Below are 18,709 nucleotides of genomic sequence, written 5' to 3' on the forward strand. Positions count from 1 at the left end.
TTTTATTTTATTTTTCCCTTTTTTCGGCCGTTTCTGCCCCAAACTCCCATCCCCCACCCCGGCCCCTCCCCCTCCCCCCTATAAATTAATACAAAACAGGGGTGGGGGAGGGGCGGGGTGGGGAGTGAGGCCCCGCCCCCGTTCGGGTTGGCCCCGCCCCCCGCGCTGTCAATCAGGTCCCGGGGTGGAACTGGAGCTGCTGGGACTGGACTGGGGGAGGGGAGAGGGGGCGGGGTCAGCACCGGGAGTGACCTTTGACCCCTGAGTGACCCCCTGACCCCCACAGTGACCCCCCAACCCCAAATGGCCTCTGAGTGACCCCAGAGTGACCCCTGACCCCCGAATGACCTGTAACCCCACAGTCACCTAAGTGACCTCTGACCTCTGGGTGACCCTGAGTGACCTCTAAGCCCTGAGTGACCCCAATGTGACCCAAGAGTGACCCCTGGATGACATCAGTGTGACCTATGACCTCTGTGTGAATCCAAAGCGACCCCGAATGACCCCGAATTCACCTCAGAATGACCCCAGAGTGACCCACAACTGACCTCTGACCTCAGTGTGACCCTGAAGTGACCCCTGACCTTTGAATGACCCCTGAGTGACCCCAAATTGACCTCCCAGGCCCCACCATGGCCCCTCCCCCCCCGTTAGCCCCTCCCCCTGACCTGGGGCGTGGCCGATGAAGCCGAAGGGGGCGGGGCTCTGCGCCGGCAGCGCCGGGGGCGGGGCCTGCCCGGGGGGCGGGGCGTGGAGCAGCGTGATCACCTGGGGGGGGGGATGGGCGGGGCCGGGCACGTGGGGCTGCAATGGGGGGGAGGGGGCGGGGTCAGGGAGAGGCCACGCCCACCGCGGCCCCTCCCCCACCCCACAATTCCGCTTTTTTTTCCCCAAAAATTTTTTCTAATTTTTCTCAGTTTCTCCTCCCACACCAGCTCCACTCCCAGCCCCTCTCCGACCCCCAAAATTTCCATTTTTTTCCCCAAAATTTTTTCTCTCCCTCTTCCAGTCCCAGCCCCTCCCCCACACCACAATTGTTGGGTTTTTTCCCCCAAAATTTTCCTCCTCCTCCCCCATTTCCCCTCCCCCACCCCCAATTTTCCCGGTTTTCCCCCCAAAAAATCTCCTTTTCCTGCCCCTCCCCCACCCCTTTATTTTTGAGGTTTTTTCCCCCCAAATTTCCCCTCCCCCCCCACCCCCGGTTGGCCCCTCCCCCTTTCCCCGGCCCCGCCCCCACCTGTGTCACGTGACCGTATCCATGGTGATGCAGCGCGAACACGGCGGGGGGAGGGGCGGCTCCGGCCCCGCCCCCCTGCGCTGGGGTGGGAGGGGGCGGGGCCTGGGAAGGGGCGGGGCCGAACCCGCCCTGAGGGGAGGGGGCGGAGCCGGGAGGGGGCGGGGCCGAGCCCGCGGGAGGGGCGGGGGCTGAGGGCGGGGGAGGGGCACCGGAAGTGCCAGAAGGGGGCGGAGCCGAGGGTGGGGGAGGGGCGGAGGGGGCGTGGCCGAGAAACAGCCCCGGGGCGGGCGGGGGAGGGGCGGGGGCGGAGCCTCCTCCGTGCTGGAACAGAACAGAGGGGGCGGGGTTAATTCAAAAGGGGGCGGGGTCAGCGCAAAGGGGGCGGGGCTCAAACAGCACAGGGCTAACCCAAAGGGGGCGTGGCCTCCCGTGCCCCGCCCCCATTCCCGGCGCTTACCTGCCCAGGTGAGGCCGTGGGGGCGGGGCTGGAGCCGGCCCCGCCCGCGGTGGGGGAGGGGCCGAGCTGGGGGGGGAAGGGCGGGTGCACGGCGGCTGCGGGGGAGGGGCGGAGACAGAATATGGTAATGAGGGGGCGGGGTCAGAAAAACTGAACAATATTAACCCCAAAATGACCCAAAAATACACCAAAATTATTCCAAAAACGACCAAATTAAACCAAAATTAACCAAAAATTACCTAAATCAATGAAAATCATTTAAAATGACCCTGAATGTCCCAAAATCTCTGGAATTTCCCTAAAATTGACCCCAAAATGACCCAAACTAAGCCAAAATTAATGGAAACTACCAAAAACACCCCGAAATGATGCCCTCAAATCGCTGAAATTAACTCAAAACAGACTCAAAATAACCCAAAACAACCCAAAATTGCCCTAAAAAGATCTCAAGAAAATCAAAATCACTTAAAGGACCCACAGTAAAACCGAACATGCAAATGAGGGGGCGGGCCCGGGGGGCGTGTCTCACCGTAGAGCGGCGTCCCAGGGGGCGGAGCTTCCGGCGGCGGGGGCGGAGCGAAGGGCGGGGCCGCGGGGGGCGGGGCCGGCGCCGGGGGGGAGGGGTGGTGGTGGTGGGCGGGGCCCTGGTGGGGCGGGGGGAGGAGCCTGGCCCCGCCCGGGAGCAGCGGCGCGAACACGGGCTGGGGGCGGGGCAAAGAGAGAGGGGGCGGGGTCAGGGGCGGGGCTGACAAAGGAGTCACAGCCACGCCCCACCCCCATTAAACATTCACGGCCCCGCCCCCTCAATAAATATTCACAGCCCCTCCCCCATCTTAAGCTCCTCCTTCTTACTTTTAACCCCTCCCCATTTCATTATAAGCCCCTCCCCCACCCTTTAGCCCCTCCCCTAAATTACTTTAAGCCCCTCCTCCCCCCCATGTTAGGCTCCTCCTCCTCATTTTAGGCCCCTCCCCCAGCCCACTTTAAGCCCCTCCCCCTCTCCCCTGATTGGCTGTACCTGCTGGTAGTGGGGGAGGGGCGGCACCAGCGTGGGCGGGGCCGGGGGCGGGGCCTGTCCCGGGAAGGGCAGGAAGGACGAGAAGGGCGGGGGCGGGGCCGCCACCAGAGGGGGCGGGGCCGAGCCGGGCGAGGGGTGGGGCTCGCTGCGGGGGGGGAGGGGCGAGCCTGGGGGAGAGGAGAAAATGGGGCGGGGTCAGTGAGGGGGAGGGGCTCAGTGAGCGACAGCCACGCCCCCTTCGAATGTGGGCGGGGTTTAGAGGAAGGGGCGGGGCTCACCTTTGGCCCCGCGGAACTTTCCGGAGGCGGAGCCGGAAACGGGGAAAGGGAAAAGCTGGGGGGGCTGGAAATGGAGAGGGGGCGGGGTCAGAGAGGCCACGCCCCCCTCACCCGGCCCCACCACTTTGCCCTGTCACTCACCTGGACGGGGGCGGGGCCCACGTGGAGCTGGGGGATGTAGGAGATGTAGTGGGGGGGAGGGGCCGGGTAAAGCCCCGCCCCGCCCCCGGCCCCGCCCCCTCCTGGGCCTGCCCCGCCCCCTGCGGGCAGCACCCCCAGCGTGGGGGAGGGGCGGGGCGTGGGGGAGGGGGCGGCGCTGGGCGGGGCCTTGGCCTGGAAAGGGGGAGGGGTCAGAAAGTTCCAGAATTGTGCTGGCCACGCCCACAGCCATTACCTCATCCCTTGCCCCTCCCACAACCTTTAGCCCCTCCTCTTTTTTAGTCCCTCCCACTTTGCTCAGCCCCTCCCCCTTTTTATACCCCACCCCCAAAATCTAACCCCTCCCCTTTCAGCTCCTCCCCTAATTTTTAATGACCTGCCCACCCCATTAGCTCCTCCCCTTTTCTTTAAACCCTCCCCTTTAACCCCTCCCCCTCTTTAGCTCCTCCCCTTTTCTTTCACCCCTCCCTTTCTTTAGCCACTCCCCTTTCCCCTGTCACTCTCCTTAGCCCCTCCCCCTCCATTACCATGCTCCTTCCCTTTAGCCCCGCCCTCCCTCCCACCAGCCCCGCCCCCTTTCCCTTGGCCCCGCCCCTCTCTCACCAGGCCCCGCCCAGGGCTGAACTCCTTCGCGTTCGGGTTCAGCCTCGAGCGCTTCACCTGCCTGCAAAGGGGGAGGGGCCAAAAGGGGGCGTGGTCAGCCCCTCAGGGGCGGGGCCTCAGTGTGCCCCTCCCCCCGCTGTGAAACCACGCCCCCGAATTTTGGGGTTAAACCGGCTGGAATTGGGGTTCTGCCCCTCCCCCACCTACGAATTGGCTCCTCCCTTAGGCCACAGCCCCGCCCCCTCCTGTTAAGCCACGCCCTTAAATTTTTATCTTAAAAAAAACAAAATTAGGATTCAGCCCCTCCCCCTGCTGTGAAGCCCCGCCCCCCAATTTTGGGGTCAAAACCTCCAAGTTTGCGACTCAGCCCCTCCCCCACCCGTTTATCTAGCTCCTCCCCCCTTTCTTGGCCCCGCCCCCTCCCTCTGGCCCCGCCCCCACTCACTCCGACACAGGCTCCGCCTCCTCCTTCCCCTCCCCCACCCCGGGGGGGCTCCCCGGGGGGGTCGCGCTGGCCCCGCCCCCTCCCGGCCTTGGCCCCGCCCCCGCCGAGGGGGGCTCGGGGGGCGGGGCCCGGGGCGGGGGGAGGGGCGGGGGCGGGGCCAGAGGGGGGGCGGCGGGGGGAGGCTGGGGGGGAGGGGAGGGAAAATGGGGAAAAATGGGAAAGAGAGAAAATGGAACAAAATGATTAAAAATAACCTCAGAATTGACCCAAAATGACCCAAATCACCTCAAAATTAATGAGAACAATCTAAAGTAACCCAAAATATCGGTGAAATTACTGAAATTCACCCCAAAGTCACCCAAACAAAGCTGAAATTACCAAATTAATCCAAAATCGCCCCAAATTAATACAATTTACCCAAACATACTCAAAAATAACCCAAAATTGCTGTAAAAAATGAAAAATGACCCCAAAACAACCAAAATGACCCAAAATTTTACAGTAAAAATCAAGGTTAACCCCAAAATGCCCGAATTTGACCCCAAATTATTCAAAATTACCCAAAATAACCCAAAACGCAACAAAGAAACCCCCAGGTCACCCGAAATTACCAAAAAATGGCCCAAAAATTTGGAAACAGCACAGACAGACCCAAAATCACCCAAAACCGACCCAAACCAACCCAAAGCCACCAAAATAATCCAAAATTACCCCCCTGAAAATCAACCAATGAAAATAACCCAAAATAAACCGGAAATGGCCCAAAATTACCCGAAATTACCAACAATGACCCCAAACCGACCCCAATTAACCCCAAATTCCCCAAAATCATTTTAAATTATCCCCAAAAAAGTCAAATTAATCCAGATCACCCAAAAAACCCAAACCCCTCCCCCATTCTTGCCCCGCCCCCTCCCGTTTTTAGCCCCTCCCCCTTTTCCTTGGCCCTGCCCCCACCTTGCCCATCCCCCGCTGCTCCTCCCTCGTTCTGGCTCCTCCTCCTGTGGGGGGAAAGGGGCGTGGTCAGCGCTGGTTGGTGGGCGTGGCCTCCCCAAGCCCCTCCCCCTGCCCCTCCCCCCCTTTACCTTTCCGGGGGGTCTCGGGCGGCTCCGGGGGGGTGGGGGAGGGGCACGGAGGGGGCGGGGCCTCCTTGGGGGGTGGGGCTGGGGGAGAGGAGTGGTGGGCGGGGCTTTGAGGCCGCCCCTCCCCCAATGCTGGTGGGAGGGGCTCGGCCTTGGCCTGGGGGGCGGGGCCGGGAGGAAGGGAGGCCACGCCCCCAGCTGCACTTTGGCCCCGCCCACCCCCTCGCAGGGGCCGCTGGGCCTTGGGCGACGTCCGGGCGGGGCCTGGAAAAGGGGGTGGGGTCAGGTGACCACGCCCACCACCCCGAGCCACGCCTACAATCAAAAATCCCCTCCCCCAAACCTTAAGCCCCTCCCTTTAATATTACGCAACCCCCCACCCCTGTAAGCCCCTCCCCTTATCTTAAGCTCCTCCCCTAATCCCTGAGCCCCTCCCCCACCGTGAAAGCCCCTCCCTCTCAATCCTTAAGCCCCTCCCCCAACCCTTTAATCCCGCCCCCACTGCCTTCAAGCTCCTCCCTCACATTTTCAGGCCCCTCCCACAGCCCTTAATCCCCTCCCCCTACACTTCAAGCCCCTCCCCCACATCCTGTAAGCCCCTCCCTCACTTTTTAATCCCCTCCCCTTAAGCCCCTCCCACATTAAAATGCCCCTCCCCATCCACTTAGCCCCACCCCCCTTTAGCCCCTCCCCCTTTACCTCCATCCGGTCCTTGCTCGGGGTGGGGGAGGGGCTGTGGGTGTGGAAGGGGCGGGGCCAGCGCAGCCCCTCCCCCCGGCCTTGGCCCCGCCCCCGCCCCCCCCCCCAGCGCGGGGGGAGCAGCGCGGGGACCCCCCCAGGCCCCGCCCCCTCTGCGGGGGGAGGGGCGGCGGCTTCTCCCTGGGGGGGGGAGAGGTCAGAGGGCAAAGGTCAGAGGTCAGCGGGATTTGGGGAAATTCGGGGGAAGTTTCGGGTGAATTTTGGGTCAATTTTGGGTGAATTTTTGGTCAATTTTGGGTGAATTTTGGGTCATTTGCAGGTGAATTTGGCATTAATTTTGGGCAGAGTTTTGGGTGAATTTTTGGTGATTTTTGGGTGAATTCTGGGCAGACTTTGGGCTGGATTTTAGGTGAATTTTGGGGTTAATTCCAGGTGAATTTTTGAGTGAATTTTGGGTCAATTCCGGGTGAATTTTAGAGTGAATTTTGGGTCAATTCCAGATGAATTTTTGAGTGAATTTTGGGTCAATTCCGGGTGAATTTTAGAGCGAATTTTGTGGTCAATTCCAGATGAATTTTAGAGTGAATTTTGGGTCAATTTCAGGTGAAATTTAGAGTGAATTTTAGGTCAATTTCAGGTGAATTTTAGAGTGAATTTTGAGTCAATTCCAGGTGAATTTTAGAGTGAATTTTGGGTCAATTCCAGGTGAATTTTTAGGTGAATTTTGGGTCAATTCCAGGTGAAATTTAGAGTGAATTTTGGGTCAATTTCAGGTGAAATTTAGAGTGAATTTTGGGTCAATTCTGGGTGAATTTTAGAGCAAATTTTGAGTCAATTTCAGGTGAATTTTAGAGTGAATTTTGGGTCAATTCCAGGTGAATTTTAGAGTGAATTTTGAGTCAATTCCAGGTGAATTTTAGAGTGAATTTTCGGTCAATTCCAGATGAATTTTAGAGTGAATTTTGGGGTCAATTCCAGGTGAAATTTTGAGTATATTTTGGGTCAATTCCAGATAAATTTTAGAGTGGATTTTGGGTCAATTTCAGGTGAATTTTAAGTGAATTTCAGGTCAATTCCAGATGAAATTTTGAGCGAATTTTGAGTCAATTCCAGATGAATTTTAGAATGAATTTTGGGTCAATTCCAGATGAATTTTAGAGTGAATTTTGGGTCAATTTCAGGCGAATTTTAGAGTGAATTTCGGGTCAATTCCAGATGAATTTTAAGTGAATTTCGGGTCAATTCCAAATGAATTTTTGAGTGAATTTCGGGGTCAGTCCCAGATGAACTTTGGAGTAAATTTTGCGTCCAATTCAGGTGAAATTTAGAGCAAATTTTGGGGTCAATTTCAGGTGAATTTTAGAGCGAATTTCGGGTCAATTCCAGATGAATTTTAGAGTGGATTTTGGGTCAATTTTAGGTGAATTTTAGAGCGAATTTTGGGTCAATTCCAGATGAATTTTGGGTCAATTCCAGGCGAATTTTAGAGCGAATTTTGGGTCAATTCCAGATGAATTTCAAGTGAATTCCAGGTTAAATTTGGAGTGAATTTCGGGTCAATTCCAGGTGAATTTTAGAGCGAATTTTGGGTCAATTCCAGATGAATTTTAGAGTAAATTTCGCGTCAATTCCCGATGAATTTTAAGTGAATTCCAGGTTAATTTTGGCTCAATTTCGGGCCGTTTCCCCCCATTTCCCACCTGTGCGCGGCGCCCCCTGCCGGGCTCTCCCTGCCCGATCCCGGGTGGGCGTGGCCGGGGGCGGGCGCGGCCGCTGGCGGCGGGGGCGTGGCCTGGCGCAGGCCCCGCCCCCCCTCGCTGTCCTGGTCCTCCAGCGCCGCCCGCAGGCGGTGCCCGGGCAGGGCCTCGATCTCCCGGGCCAGGGCGGCGGCTCGGGCCAGGCGCTGCCGCCAGGCCGCGCTGTCCTCGCGGGCCAGGGGCACCCTGGGGGACAGAGGGACCGAAAACGGACAAATTCAGCCCAAAAAACCCCGAGAGAATCCGTCCAGGAACGACCAAAACGTGCCCCAAAAACCCAACCCACCCCGGCCTCGGTGTCCCAGGCGCTGCCCTCGCTCGTGAGAGGCACCCGAAAGGGTTAAAAGCACAAAAATGGAGAAATTCCGCCCAAAAAACCCCGAGAGAATCCGTCCAGGAACGACCAAAACGTGCCCCAAAAACCCCGGCAAAAAAATGCAAAAAACAGCCCTAAAAACCCCAGAAAACAGCACAAAAAACTGAAAATAAATACCCCAAAAAATCCCAAAAAAACCCCGAGAGAATCCGTTCAGGAACACCCAAACCGCTCCCCAAAAACCCGACAAAAAAATGCAAAAAACAGCTCAAAAAAAGCCCCAAAAACACCACCAAAAAACTAAAAATAAATACCCCAAAAAATCCCAAAAAAATCCCAAAAACCCCAAGAAAATCCGTTCAGAAACGACCAAACTGCGCCCCAAAAACCCGACATAAACATGCAAAAAACAGCTCAAAAAAAAGCCCAAAAACACCACCAAAAAACTAAAATTAAATACCCCAAAAAGCCCAAAAACTCCCAAAAAACCCCGAGAGAATCCGTTCAGGAACGACCAAACTGCGCCCCAAAAACCCAGCAAAAAAACGCAAAAAACAGCACCAAAAAACTACAAATAAATACTCCAAAAAGCCAAAAATATCCCAAAAAAACCACAGAAAAATCAGTCCAAAAATCAAAAAAAAACTCCCCAAAAATACCCCCCAAAATCCTCTGGGAAATGCCCCAAAATGAGCCCCAAACCGCCCGTGCCGTCCTCGCAGGTCAGGCAGACATTAAAGGGTTAAAAGCACAAAAATGGAGGAATTCGGCCCAAAAAACCCCGAGAGAATCCATCCAGGAACGACCAAACTGCGCCCCAAAAACCTTGGCAAAAAAACCCAAAAACAGCTCAAAACAAGCCCAAAAAACACCACCAAAAACTAAAATTAAATACCCCAAAAAGCCAAAAAATCCCAAAAAAACGCGAGGAAATCCGTTCAGGAACACCCAAACCGCGCCCCAAAAACCCTGGCAAAAAAACGCAAAAAACTGCTCAAAACAAACCCAAAAAACAGCCCGAAAACCTAAAATTAAATACCCCAAAAAGCCCAAAAAAATGCCCCAAAAACTGCAGAAAAATCAGCCCAAAAAATCCCATAAAACCTCCCCAAAATTCCTCTGGGAAATGCCCCAAAATGAGCCCAAAACCGCCCGTGCTGTCCTTGCAGGTCAGGGGGACACTAAAGGGTTAAAAACACAAAAATCCCTGATTTCAGCCCAAAAAACCGCGAGAAAATCCGTTCAGAAACGACCAAACCGCGCCCCAAAAACCCCGGCAAAAAAACGGCAAAAAACAGCTCAAAAAACTAAAAATAAATACCCCAAAAAGCCCAAAAAATCCCAAAAAAACCCCCAGAAAAATCAGTCCAAAAAAACCCCAATAATACCCCAAAAAACAGCTCAAAAAATTCTGGAAAAGCCCCAAAAAATCTCCAAAAAATCCCCTAAAATCCCAACTTCCAAAAAATGCCCAAAGCTCCCCAAAAAAACGAAGAAAAACAAAAGAAAACCTCCAAAAATCCCCCAAAATAAAAGTAAAAAAAAAAAAACACTAAAAATGCACCAAAAAATCACAAAAAAAATAAAAAAAAAATCTGAAAAAAATCCCCAAAAATTCCCTAAACCCCTGAAATTCCCCCAAATTTCCAAAAGCCCCAAAATCCCTGGATTTTGCCCCAAACTGACGTGTAGGCGGCCAGGCTGGAGCCGTAGGTGCTCCTGACCCCAAAAAACTCCCCAAAAATAGCAAAAAAAAACCTCAAAAAAACCCAAAAATCCCCCAAATATTCCCCAAAAACCTCAAAAAATAAACAAAAAAAAGACACAAAAAAACCTCCAAAACAACCCAAAAAAACCCAAAAAATCAAAAGAGGATTAAAAGAAAAAACCACTGAAAAAAAACCCAAAAAATCACCCAAAAAATCTGAAAAAAATCTGAAAAAAATCCCCAAAAAATCTGAAAAAATTCTGAAAAAAATCCCCAAAAAATCCCAAAAAAATCCCAAAAAATCCCCCAACCCCCCAAATTATTAAAAAGCCCCAAATTCCCCAGAATTTGCCCCAAACGCACGTGTAGGCAGCCAGGCTGGAGTCGTAGGTGCTCCTGACTCCGTAATTCTCCTCGTTGAACCGGAACATCTCGGCCGCGTCCCACCCGTTGGACTGGGGAGAAATGGGGGAAAAACTCGGGAATTTGGGAAAATTGGGGGAAAATCGGGAATTTGGGGATTTGGGGGGATTTCAGAAGATTTTTAAGAGTTTTTAGGGGTTTTTTTGGGGGGATTTTGGACGATTTTGGGATTTTCCGGAGGATTTTTGGAGGGAATTCAGGGATTTTGGGGTTTAAGAGATTTTGGGGGGAAATCAGGGGATTTGGGAAATTTGAGGGTTTGGGGAATTTTGGGGGGATTTCAGGGGATTTTTAGGGGTTTTTAGGGGTTTTTTTTTTGAGGGGATTTTGGAGGATTTTTAGGTTTTTTTGGGGGGGGGATTTTGAGATTTTTAATGGAATTTTTGGAGGGAATTCAGTGGATTTTGGGGTTTTTTAGGATTTTGGGAGGGAAATCAGGAGGATTTGGGAAATTTGGGGAAATTCAGAGGAATTTGGGGTTTGAGGGATTTTTGAGGGGGATTTGAAGGGGGATTTTGGGGAGATTTAAGGGGTTTTTTGGGTTTTTTGGAGGATTTTTGGAGGGAATTGAGGGGATTTTGGGGGGAAATCAGGGGATTTGGGAAATTTGGGACAATTGGGGATTTTGGGGGATTTTTAGGGTTTTTTTGGGGGGATTTTGCAGAGGATTTTTGGAGGGAATTCAGGGATTTTGGGGTTTGGAGATTTTGGGGGGAAATCAGGGGATTTGGGAAATTTGAGGGTTTTGGGGGGATTTCAGGGGATTTTTAGGGGTTTTTTTGAGGGGATTTTGGAGGATTTTTAGGTTTTTTTTTGGGGGGGGATTTTGAGATTTTTAATGGAATTTTTGGAGGGAATTCAGTGGATTTTGGGGTTTTTAGGATTTTGGGGGGGAAATCAGGAGGATTTGGGAAATTTGGGGAAATTCAGAGGAATTTGGGGTTCGAGGGATTTTTGAGGGGGATTTGAAGGGGATTTTGGGGAGATTTACGGGGGTTTTTGGAGGATTTTTGGAGGGAATTGAGGGGATTTTGGGGGGAAATCAGGGGATTTGGGAAATTTGAGGGTTTGGGGAATTTTGGGGGGATTTCAGGGGATTTTTAGAAGTTTTAGGGGTTTTTTGGGGGGTATTGACGGGGATTTTGGGGTGTGGGTTATTCAGGGGCTCCCGGGGCCGTTTTGGGGTGAATTTGGGCGGTTTTGGTTCATTTACCAGGTCCGAGTCGAGCTCGTAGTCGTCGCTGCCGTCGGGGCCCTCCCAACGTTCCAGAACCTTCTCCCCGTTCAGCCTGGGGGCGCCCCCGCCCGGCAGCTTCTCTGGAATTTGGGGAGAATTCCGTCACTTTGGGCAAAATCCGGGAATCGTCCAAAAATCCCCAAAATTCGGTGAAAAACGCCCCAAAATTCAGTGAAAAATGCCTCAAAATATCAGTGAAAAATGCCCCAAAATTCAGTGAAAAACGCCCAAAAATTCAATGAAAAACACCCCAAAGTTCAGTGAAAAACACCTCAAAATTCAGTGAAAAACACCCCAAAAACTCAATTTAAAAAAACCCAAAATTCAGTGAAAAGCACCCCAAAAATTCAGTGAGAAACACCCCAAAAATTCAATTTAAAAAACCCCAAAATTCAGTGAGAAATGCCCAAAAAATTCAATGAAAAACGCCCCAAAATTCAGTGAAAAACGCCCCAAAATTCAGTGAGAAACACCTCAAAATTCAGTGAAAAACGCCCAAAAATTCAGTGAGAAACGCCTCAAAATTCAGTGAAAAACGCCCCAAAATTCAGTGAAAAATGCCCCAAAATTCAGTGAAAAACGCCTCAAAATTCAGTGAAAAACGCCCCAAAAATTCAATGAAAAATACCCCAAAATTCAGTGAAAAACGCCCAAAAATTCAGTGAAAAATGCCCCAAAAATTCAGCGAGAAACACCTCAAAATTCAGTGAAAAACATCTCAAAATTCAGTGAAAAATGCCCCAAAAATTCAATGAAAAACACCCCAAAATTCAGTGAAAAACGCCTCAAAATTCAGTGAAAAATGCCCCAAAAATTCAATGAAAAATACCCCAAAATTCAGTGAACAACACCCCAAAATTCAGTGAAAAATGCCCCAAAAATTCCATGAAAAACGCCACAAAACTCAATTAAAAATGCCCCAAAAATCAAATTAAAACGCCACAAAAAATCAGTGGAAAATGCCCCAAAAATCAGTGAAAAAAAAGCCCCAAAATTCAGTGAAAAACGCCCCAAAATTCAGTGAAAAGCACCCCAAAATTCAGTGAAAAACACCCAAAAATTCAACGAAAAATGCCCCAAAAATTCAATTTTTAAAAACCCCAAAATTCAATGAAAAACACCCCAAAAATCAATTTAAAACGCCAAAAAAATTCAGCGGAAAATGCCCCAAAAATCAGTGAAAAAAAAGCCTCAAAATTCTGTGGAAAACGACCCAAAACTCAGTGTGAAAATTCCCCAAATTTGGTGGGGAAATTCCCCAAAATCCAGTGAAAAACGCCCCAAAATTAAGTGGGAAAATTCCCCAAAAAATCCTCAAAATTCAACGGAAAATGCCCCAAAACTCAGTGAGAAAAATGCCCCAAAAATCAATTTAAAATGCCACAAAAATTCAGTGAAAAACGCCCCAAAATTCAACGAAAAATGCCCCAAAAATTCAATGAAAAACGCCACAAAAAAATCACTGGAAAATGCCCCAAAATTCTGTGAAAACGACCCAAAACTTAGTGTGAAAATTCCCCAAAAGTGAGTGGGAAAATTCCCCAAAATTCCCCAAAATTGAGTGGGAAAATTCCCCAAAAATCCTCAAAATTCTGGAGGAAGGGCCCCAAACTCCAATTCCACCCCGAAATGGAGATTTTTCACAGAAATTCGGGGGTTTTGCCCAAAATCTCAGTTTTTCGCCCCAAATCCTCACCGTTTTTGGTAAAAGTGACATCTCTCAGGGTGATGACCACCACGTCCAGGTGCTTGAACACCCCAAACCCCGATTGCACCCAAAATTCGGGGTTTTTCACAGAAATTCGGGGTTTTTTCACAGAAATTTGGGGATTTTTCCCAAAATCTCAGTTTTTCGCCCCAAATCCTCACCGTTTTTGGTAAAAGTGACATCTCTCAGGGTGATGACCACCACGTCCAGGTGCTTGAACACCCCACACCCCGATTGCAGCCCAAAATTCGGGATTTTTCACAGAAATTCGGGGGTTTTTCCCAAAATCTCAGTTTTTCGCCCCAAATCCTCACCATTTTTGGTAAAAGTGACGTCCCTCAGGGTGATGACCACCACGTCCAGGTGCTTGAACACCATGGTGTCCACCAGCTCCTCGCGGCGGGGGAGGGGCGGCGGCCCCGGGGCGGGGGAGGGGCGGCGATGGACGGCGTCCAGGGCCAGCTCAAACTGGGGCAAAAAACGGGAAAAACGGTTAAAAATGGGAATAATGGGTTAAATAATGGGTTAAATAATGGGGAATAGTGGGTTAAAATATGGAAAATAATGGGGAATAATGGGTTAAAATATGGGGAAATGGGGAATGGGGAAATGGGGGTGAGCGGCGTCCAGGGCCAGCTCAAACTGGGGCAAAAACACCAAAAAATGGTTAAAAATGGGAATAACGGGTTAAATAATGGGTTAAATAATGGGGAAAAATGGGGAATAATGGGTTTAAATAATGGGAAATGGGGAATGGGGAAATGGGGGTGAGCGGCGTCCAGGGCCAGCTCAAACTGGGGCCAGAAACGGCAAAAACGGGAAAAAGGGTTAAAAAATGTTAAATTATAGGGGAAAATACGGGAAATAATGGGAAATAATGGGGGAATAATGGGTTAAATAATGGGGAAAAATGGGTTAAAATATGGGGAAATGGGGAATGGGGAAATGGGGGTGAGCGGCATCCAGGGCCGGCTAAAACTGGGGCGAAGACACCAAAAAATGGTTAAAAATGGGAATAACGGCTTAAATAATGGGTTAAATAATGGGTTAAAATATGGCGAATAGTGGGTTAAAATATGGAAAATAATGGGTTAAAATATGGGGAAATGGGGAATGGGGGAACTGGGGGTGAGCGGCGTCCAGGGCCAGCTCAAACTGGGCCAAAAACGGGAAAAATGGTTAAAAATGGAAAATAATGGGTTAAATAATGGGTTAAAATATGGCGAATAGTGGGTTAAAATATGGAAAATAATGGGTTAAAATATGGGGAAATGGGGAATGGGGAACTGGGGGTGAGCGGCGTCCAGGGCCAGCTCAAACTGGGGCCAAAAACGGCAAAAACGGAAAAAAATGGTGAAAAATGGGAGATAATAGGAAATAACGGGTTAAACTATGGAAAATAATGAGTTAAAAATGGGGAAAAATGGGGAAAAAACGGGAAAAATGGAAAGTTTGGGAGAAAAGGAGAAATTTCGGTTCATTAGCATTAATTAAGCACTAAATAGAAGCCAATTAAGAATAAATAATGAAGTAATTAAGGACAATTAGGATAAATTACAGATTAATCAAGACCTAATAAGGAAATAACATTAACCAGACGTTAATTAGAAACAATAAATTACCAATACAGGATTAATTACGGATGACTGCAGGTTGGTACAGGTTAACGAGAGGTTAATTAGCGTTAATTAGCGCTAATTGGGGCTCACCTGGGCGCTGAGGGTTCTGAAGATCCCCTCGAAGGTTCGGCCGCTGCGGACGCGAACCTCGGCCGTGGAGCCCTGGGGGAACAGAGTGACCAACTGACCACTGACCACTGACCACTGAGTGACCAATGGGTGACCAACTGACCACTGAGTGACCAGTGAGTGGCCGATGGGTGACCAATGGGTGACCAACTGACCACTGACCACTGACCACTGAGTGACCACTGACCACTGAGTGACCACTGACCACTGAGTGACCAACTGACCACTGACCAGTGAGTGACCAGAGAGTGACCAACTGACCACTGAGTGACCAATGGGTGACCAGTGAGTGACCACTGACCACTGACCAATGAGTGACCAATGAGTGAGCAACTGACCAATGAGTGACCAGTGAGTGGCCAATGGGTGACCAGTGAGTGACCACTGAGTGACTAAAGGGTGACCAATGGGTGACCAACTGACCACTGACCAGTGACCACTGAGTGTCCAATGGGTGACCAAAGAGTGACCACAGAGTGACCAACGGGTGACCAATGAGTGACCAATGGGTGACCACTGAGTGACCAGTGAGTGACCAATGAGTGACCAATGGGTGACCAGTGGGTGACCACTGAGTGACCAACTGACCACTGAGTGACCACAGTGACCACTGACCATCCCTGAATGACCACAGAGTGACCACTGAGTGACCACTGAGTGAGCAACTGACCAATGGGTGACCACAGAGTGACCACTGACTGACCAACTGACCACTGAGTGACCAATGGGTGACCAATGAGTGACCACTGACTGACCCACTGACCACTGAGTGACCTCCAATCCCCACAAATCCCAAAATCCCCAGAATGTTCCAAACGACCAAAATCTTCCCAAAATTCCCCCGAAAATCCCCCCCAAAACGTCCCAAAAAATTCCCAAAAAAATTCCCAAAATTCCCCCCAAAACGTCCCAAAAAATTCCCAAAAAAATTCCCAAAATTCCCTGAAAAACATCCCAAAATATTCCCTGTAAACGTCAAAAAAAATCCCCCAAATTTCCTCCCAAAATCCCCAAAATTCCCCCCAAATTTCCCTCGAAACTCCCCAAACATTCCCCTGAAAAACCCTCAAAAATTCTCAAAAAAAAAAAACCAAAAATCCCTCCAAAACCCCACAAAAACTCCCCCCAAAAAAATCTCCAAAATTCCCTCAAAACTCCCAAAAAATGCCCCAAATTTCCCTTGAAAATTCCCAAAAAAATTCCCACAAACCTCCCCAAAAAACCCCCCCAAATTACCAAAAAATCCCCCCAAAATTCTGCTGAATTCTCAAAAAAAACCTCAAAAATTCCCCCAAAAAATCTCAAAATTTTCCCCAAATTTCTAAAATTTCCAAATTCCTCCAAAATCCCCAAAATCCCCCAAATTCCCCCAAATTCCCATTTCCCCTCACCACGCCGGCCGTCAGCACGTGCAGCATCCGCGAGTTGCCGTAGACGCCCTCGAACACCTGAGGGGATTTTGGGGATTTTTGGGCGTTTTCGGACATTTTTGCATTTTTGGGGACGTTTTGAGGTTTTGAGGATTTTTAGGGATTTTTTTCAGGGTTATTTTGAGGGGTTTGGGGCTTTTTTAGGGATTATTGGGGGGTTTTTTGGAGGTTTTTTTTGGTGGAGATTTTGGGTTTTTTGGGAAATTTTTTTTTTGTTTGTTTTTTAGAGAATTTTTGGGGGTGTTTTTGTGGAGATTTTGGGGTTTTTTGGAAACATTTTTGGAGTTTTTTTTTGGAGGGGTTTTGGTTGTTTTTTTTAGGGCTTTTTCAGGGATTTTTTGGACTTTCTGGAGAGGTTTTTGGGGATTTTTTGTGGGATTTTTTGTGGAAGTTTTGGGTATTTTGGGAAGGATTTTTTGGGAAATGTTTTTTTAGATGTTGGGGAATTTTCGGGGAAACATTTTTTGTGGTTATTTTGAGGGGATTTTGGAGTTTTTTGGGGCTTTTTCAGGGGTTTTTTTGGGTTTATTTGGGTGTTTTTGGGGGTTTTTTTGGGTGGTTTTTTGGTTTTTTTGGGGGAGTTTTTGCAGTTTTTTGGGCGTTTTCCTGGGTTTTTTTAGGGTGGCTTCTTTTTGGAATTTTGGGGGATTTTTAGGGGTTTTTTGGGGGTTTTTTTTGATTTTTTGGGGTTTTCTTACCGGGGATTTTCCCGCTGGGTTGGCCCTGCAGAGGAATTGGGGAGGGGGAGTTAAAGGGGGGCAAAATCCCAAATTTGGGGAACCCCAAAATCCCACCCGGGACCCCCCCAAACACCTGAGACCCCTGGGAGTCGCAGAACCCCCAAAAAGTGACCCAAAATCCCCCAAATTCACCCCAAAATCCCGTTAATTCACTCAAAACCCCAGTAATTAACCCCAAAATCCCCTTAACACCAAAACCTCTCCAAAATCCCATTAATTGACCCCAAAACGACCCCAAATCCCATTAATTAACCCCAAAATCCCATTAATTAACCCAAACACCCCCAAAATCCCTCCAATTCCCCAAACTGACCCAAATTCCACCAAACAGACCCCAAAACCTCCCCAAAATCCCTCAAATTAACCCCAAAATCCCTCCAGTCCCCAAATGACTCCAAAATTCCCTCCCAGGACCCCCAAAACCCCTCAAATTCCCCAAAATCCCCCCAAAATCTCCTCAAATTACCCCAAATCCTCTCAAATCCAACAACCTCCCCCTAAAACCCCTAAGAATCCCCAAAATCTCCTCAAATCCCCTCAAATCTCCCCAAAATGCCCTCCAATCCCCCCAAAACCCTCAAACCCACCCAAAATCTCCTCAAATTCCCCCAAAATCCCCTCATATCCCACCAAAAACCCCTCAGAATCCCAAATCCCCCCAAAATTTCTCTAAATCTCTCAGAGACCCCTCAAAACCCCTCAAAATCCCTCAGAATTCGCAAATCCCCCCGAAATCTCCTCAAATCCCTCAGAAATTCCCCCAGAATCACCAAAACCCCTCAAATTGCCCCAAACCCCCTCAAAGCCCCCCAGACCCCTCAGGATCCCCAAATCCCCTCAAGGCCCCCAAAAACCCCTCAAATCCTTTAATTCCCCCCGAATCCCCCCCCCGCCCCTCCCCCACTCACCTGCCGCCCCCTCCCCCCGCCCCTCCCCCCCCCGCGGGCCCTGCCCCCTCCCCCGCCCCTCCCCCACCCCCGCCGGGGCTCGGGGCCTCGTTCGGGGCCGTTCTGGGGGGGGGCGGGGGCGGCGGCGCCGGCGGCGGCTTCAGCATGGCCGGGGGGGGCCCGGGGGGGGCCCCGCGGGGATTTTGGGGCGAATCCCGGAGATTTTGGGGCTGCGCGGGGCCCGAGGCCGCGCCGGAGCGCTGAAGGGCGGAGGGATCCGCGCGGGGTTCGCGCTAAACCCAATGGCGGATCCTTCCGCCGGCGAGCCCGAACCCCTTCAAACGCATCCCAGCCCCCCAAAACCTCCTCTAACCGTTTTCTCGCATGTGTTTTTCCCACACAGCTCCAACCGCGGTGCCAAAATCGTCCGATTTCAACCCAAAACCCGCCCCTCCGCCGCGTCAAATAGTCCCTTTGGTGTGAACTGCGCATGCGCAGCGGAACCTCAGCGCGCCTCGCTCCTCCGCGCCGCCAGGGGGCGGACACGCGAGGGGGCGGGGTCAGGGCCGGAAGCGGAAGCGGCTCTCTCTGGGCAGAACCCGGAAGCGGAAGCGCTGCCGTGAGGGGCTGTGAGGAGGAGGAGGAGGAGGAGGAGGAAGCGCGGCCGGGGGGTCCCGGGGGGTCCCCGAGGTTCCCCCGCAGCCGCCCCGGGACCGAGCGGGACCCGCGGGACCCTCAGGGGCCGCCATGGTGAGCGCCGCCAAGTGCGGGAAATTC

General features: G+C 51.0%; 1 protein-coding gene across 1 annotated transcript; it reads right to left on the bottom strand.

Annotated features, from left to right (window-relative positions):
- Positions 1 to 22: 22 nt before the first annotated feature.
- On the bottom strand, positions 23 to 18,247 carry LOC141731711 (ataxin-2-like protein). The gene is given in 22 exon segments (XM_074558197.1): positions 23 to 210; positions 669 to 804; positions 1,238 to 1,558; positions 1,695 to 1,789; positions 2,224 to 2,395; positions 2,713 to 2,879; positions 2,991 to 3,054; positions 3,132 to 3,323; positions 3,753 to 3,813; positions 4,198 to 4,244; positions 4,246 to 4,379; positions 5,155 to 5,198; positions 5,283 to 5,543; positions 5,979 to 6,158; positions 7,679 to 7,921; positions 10,123 to 10,214; positions 11,396 to 11,499; positions 13,442 to 13,595; positions 14,837 to 14,908; positions 16,267 to 16,323; positions 17,004 to 17,028; positions 17,954 to 18,247. Coding segments are annotated over 22 exon segments (2,805 nt in total). The 5' UTR covers positions 18,100 to 18,247; the 3' UTR covers positions 23 to 172.
- Between the last annotated feature and the right edge of the window lie 462 nt (positions 18,248 to 18,709).

The sequence above is a fragment of the Zonotrichia albicollis genome, chromosome 24 (assembly GCF_047830755.1).
Source record: "Zonotrichia albicollis isolate bZonAlb1 chromosome 24, bZonAlb1.hap1, whole genome shotgun sequence".
Taxonomy (NCBI): Eukaryota; Metazoa; Chordata; class Aves; order Passeriformes; family Passerellidae; genus Zonotrichia; species Zonotrichia albicollis.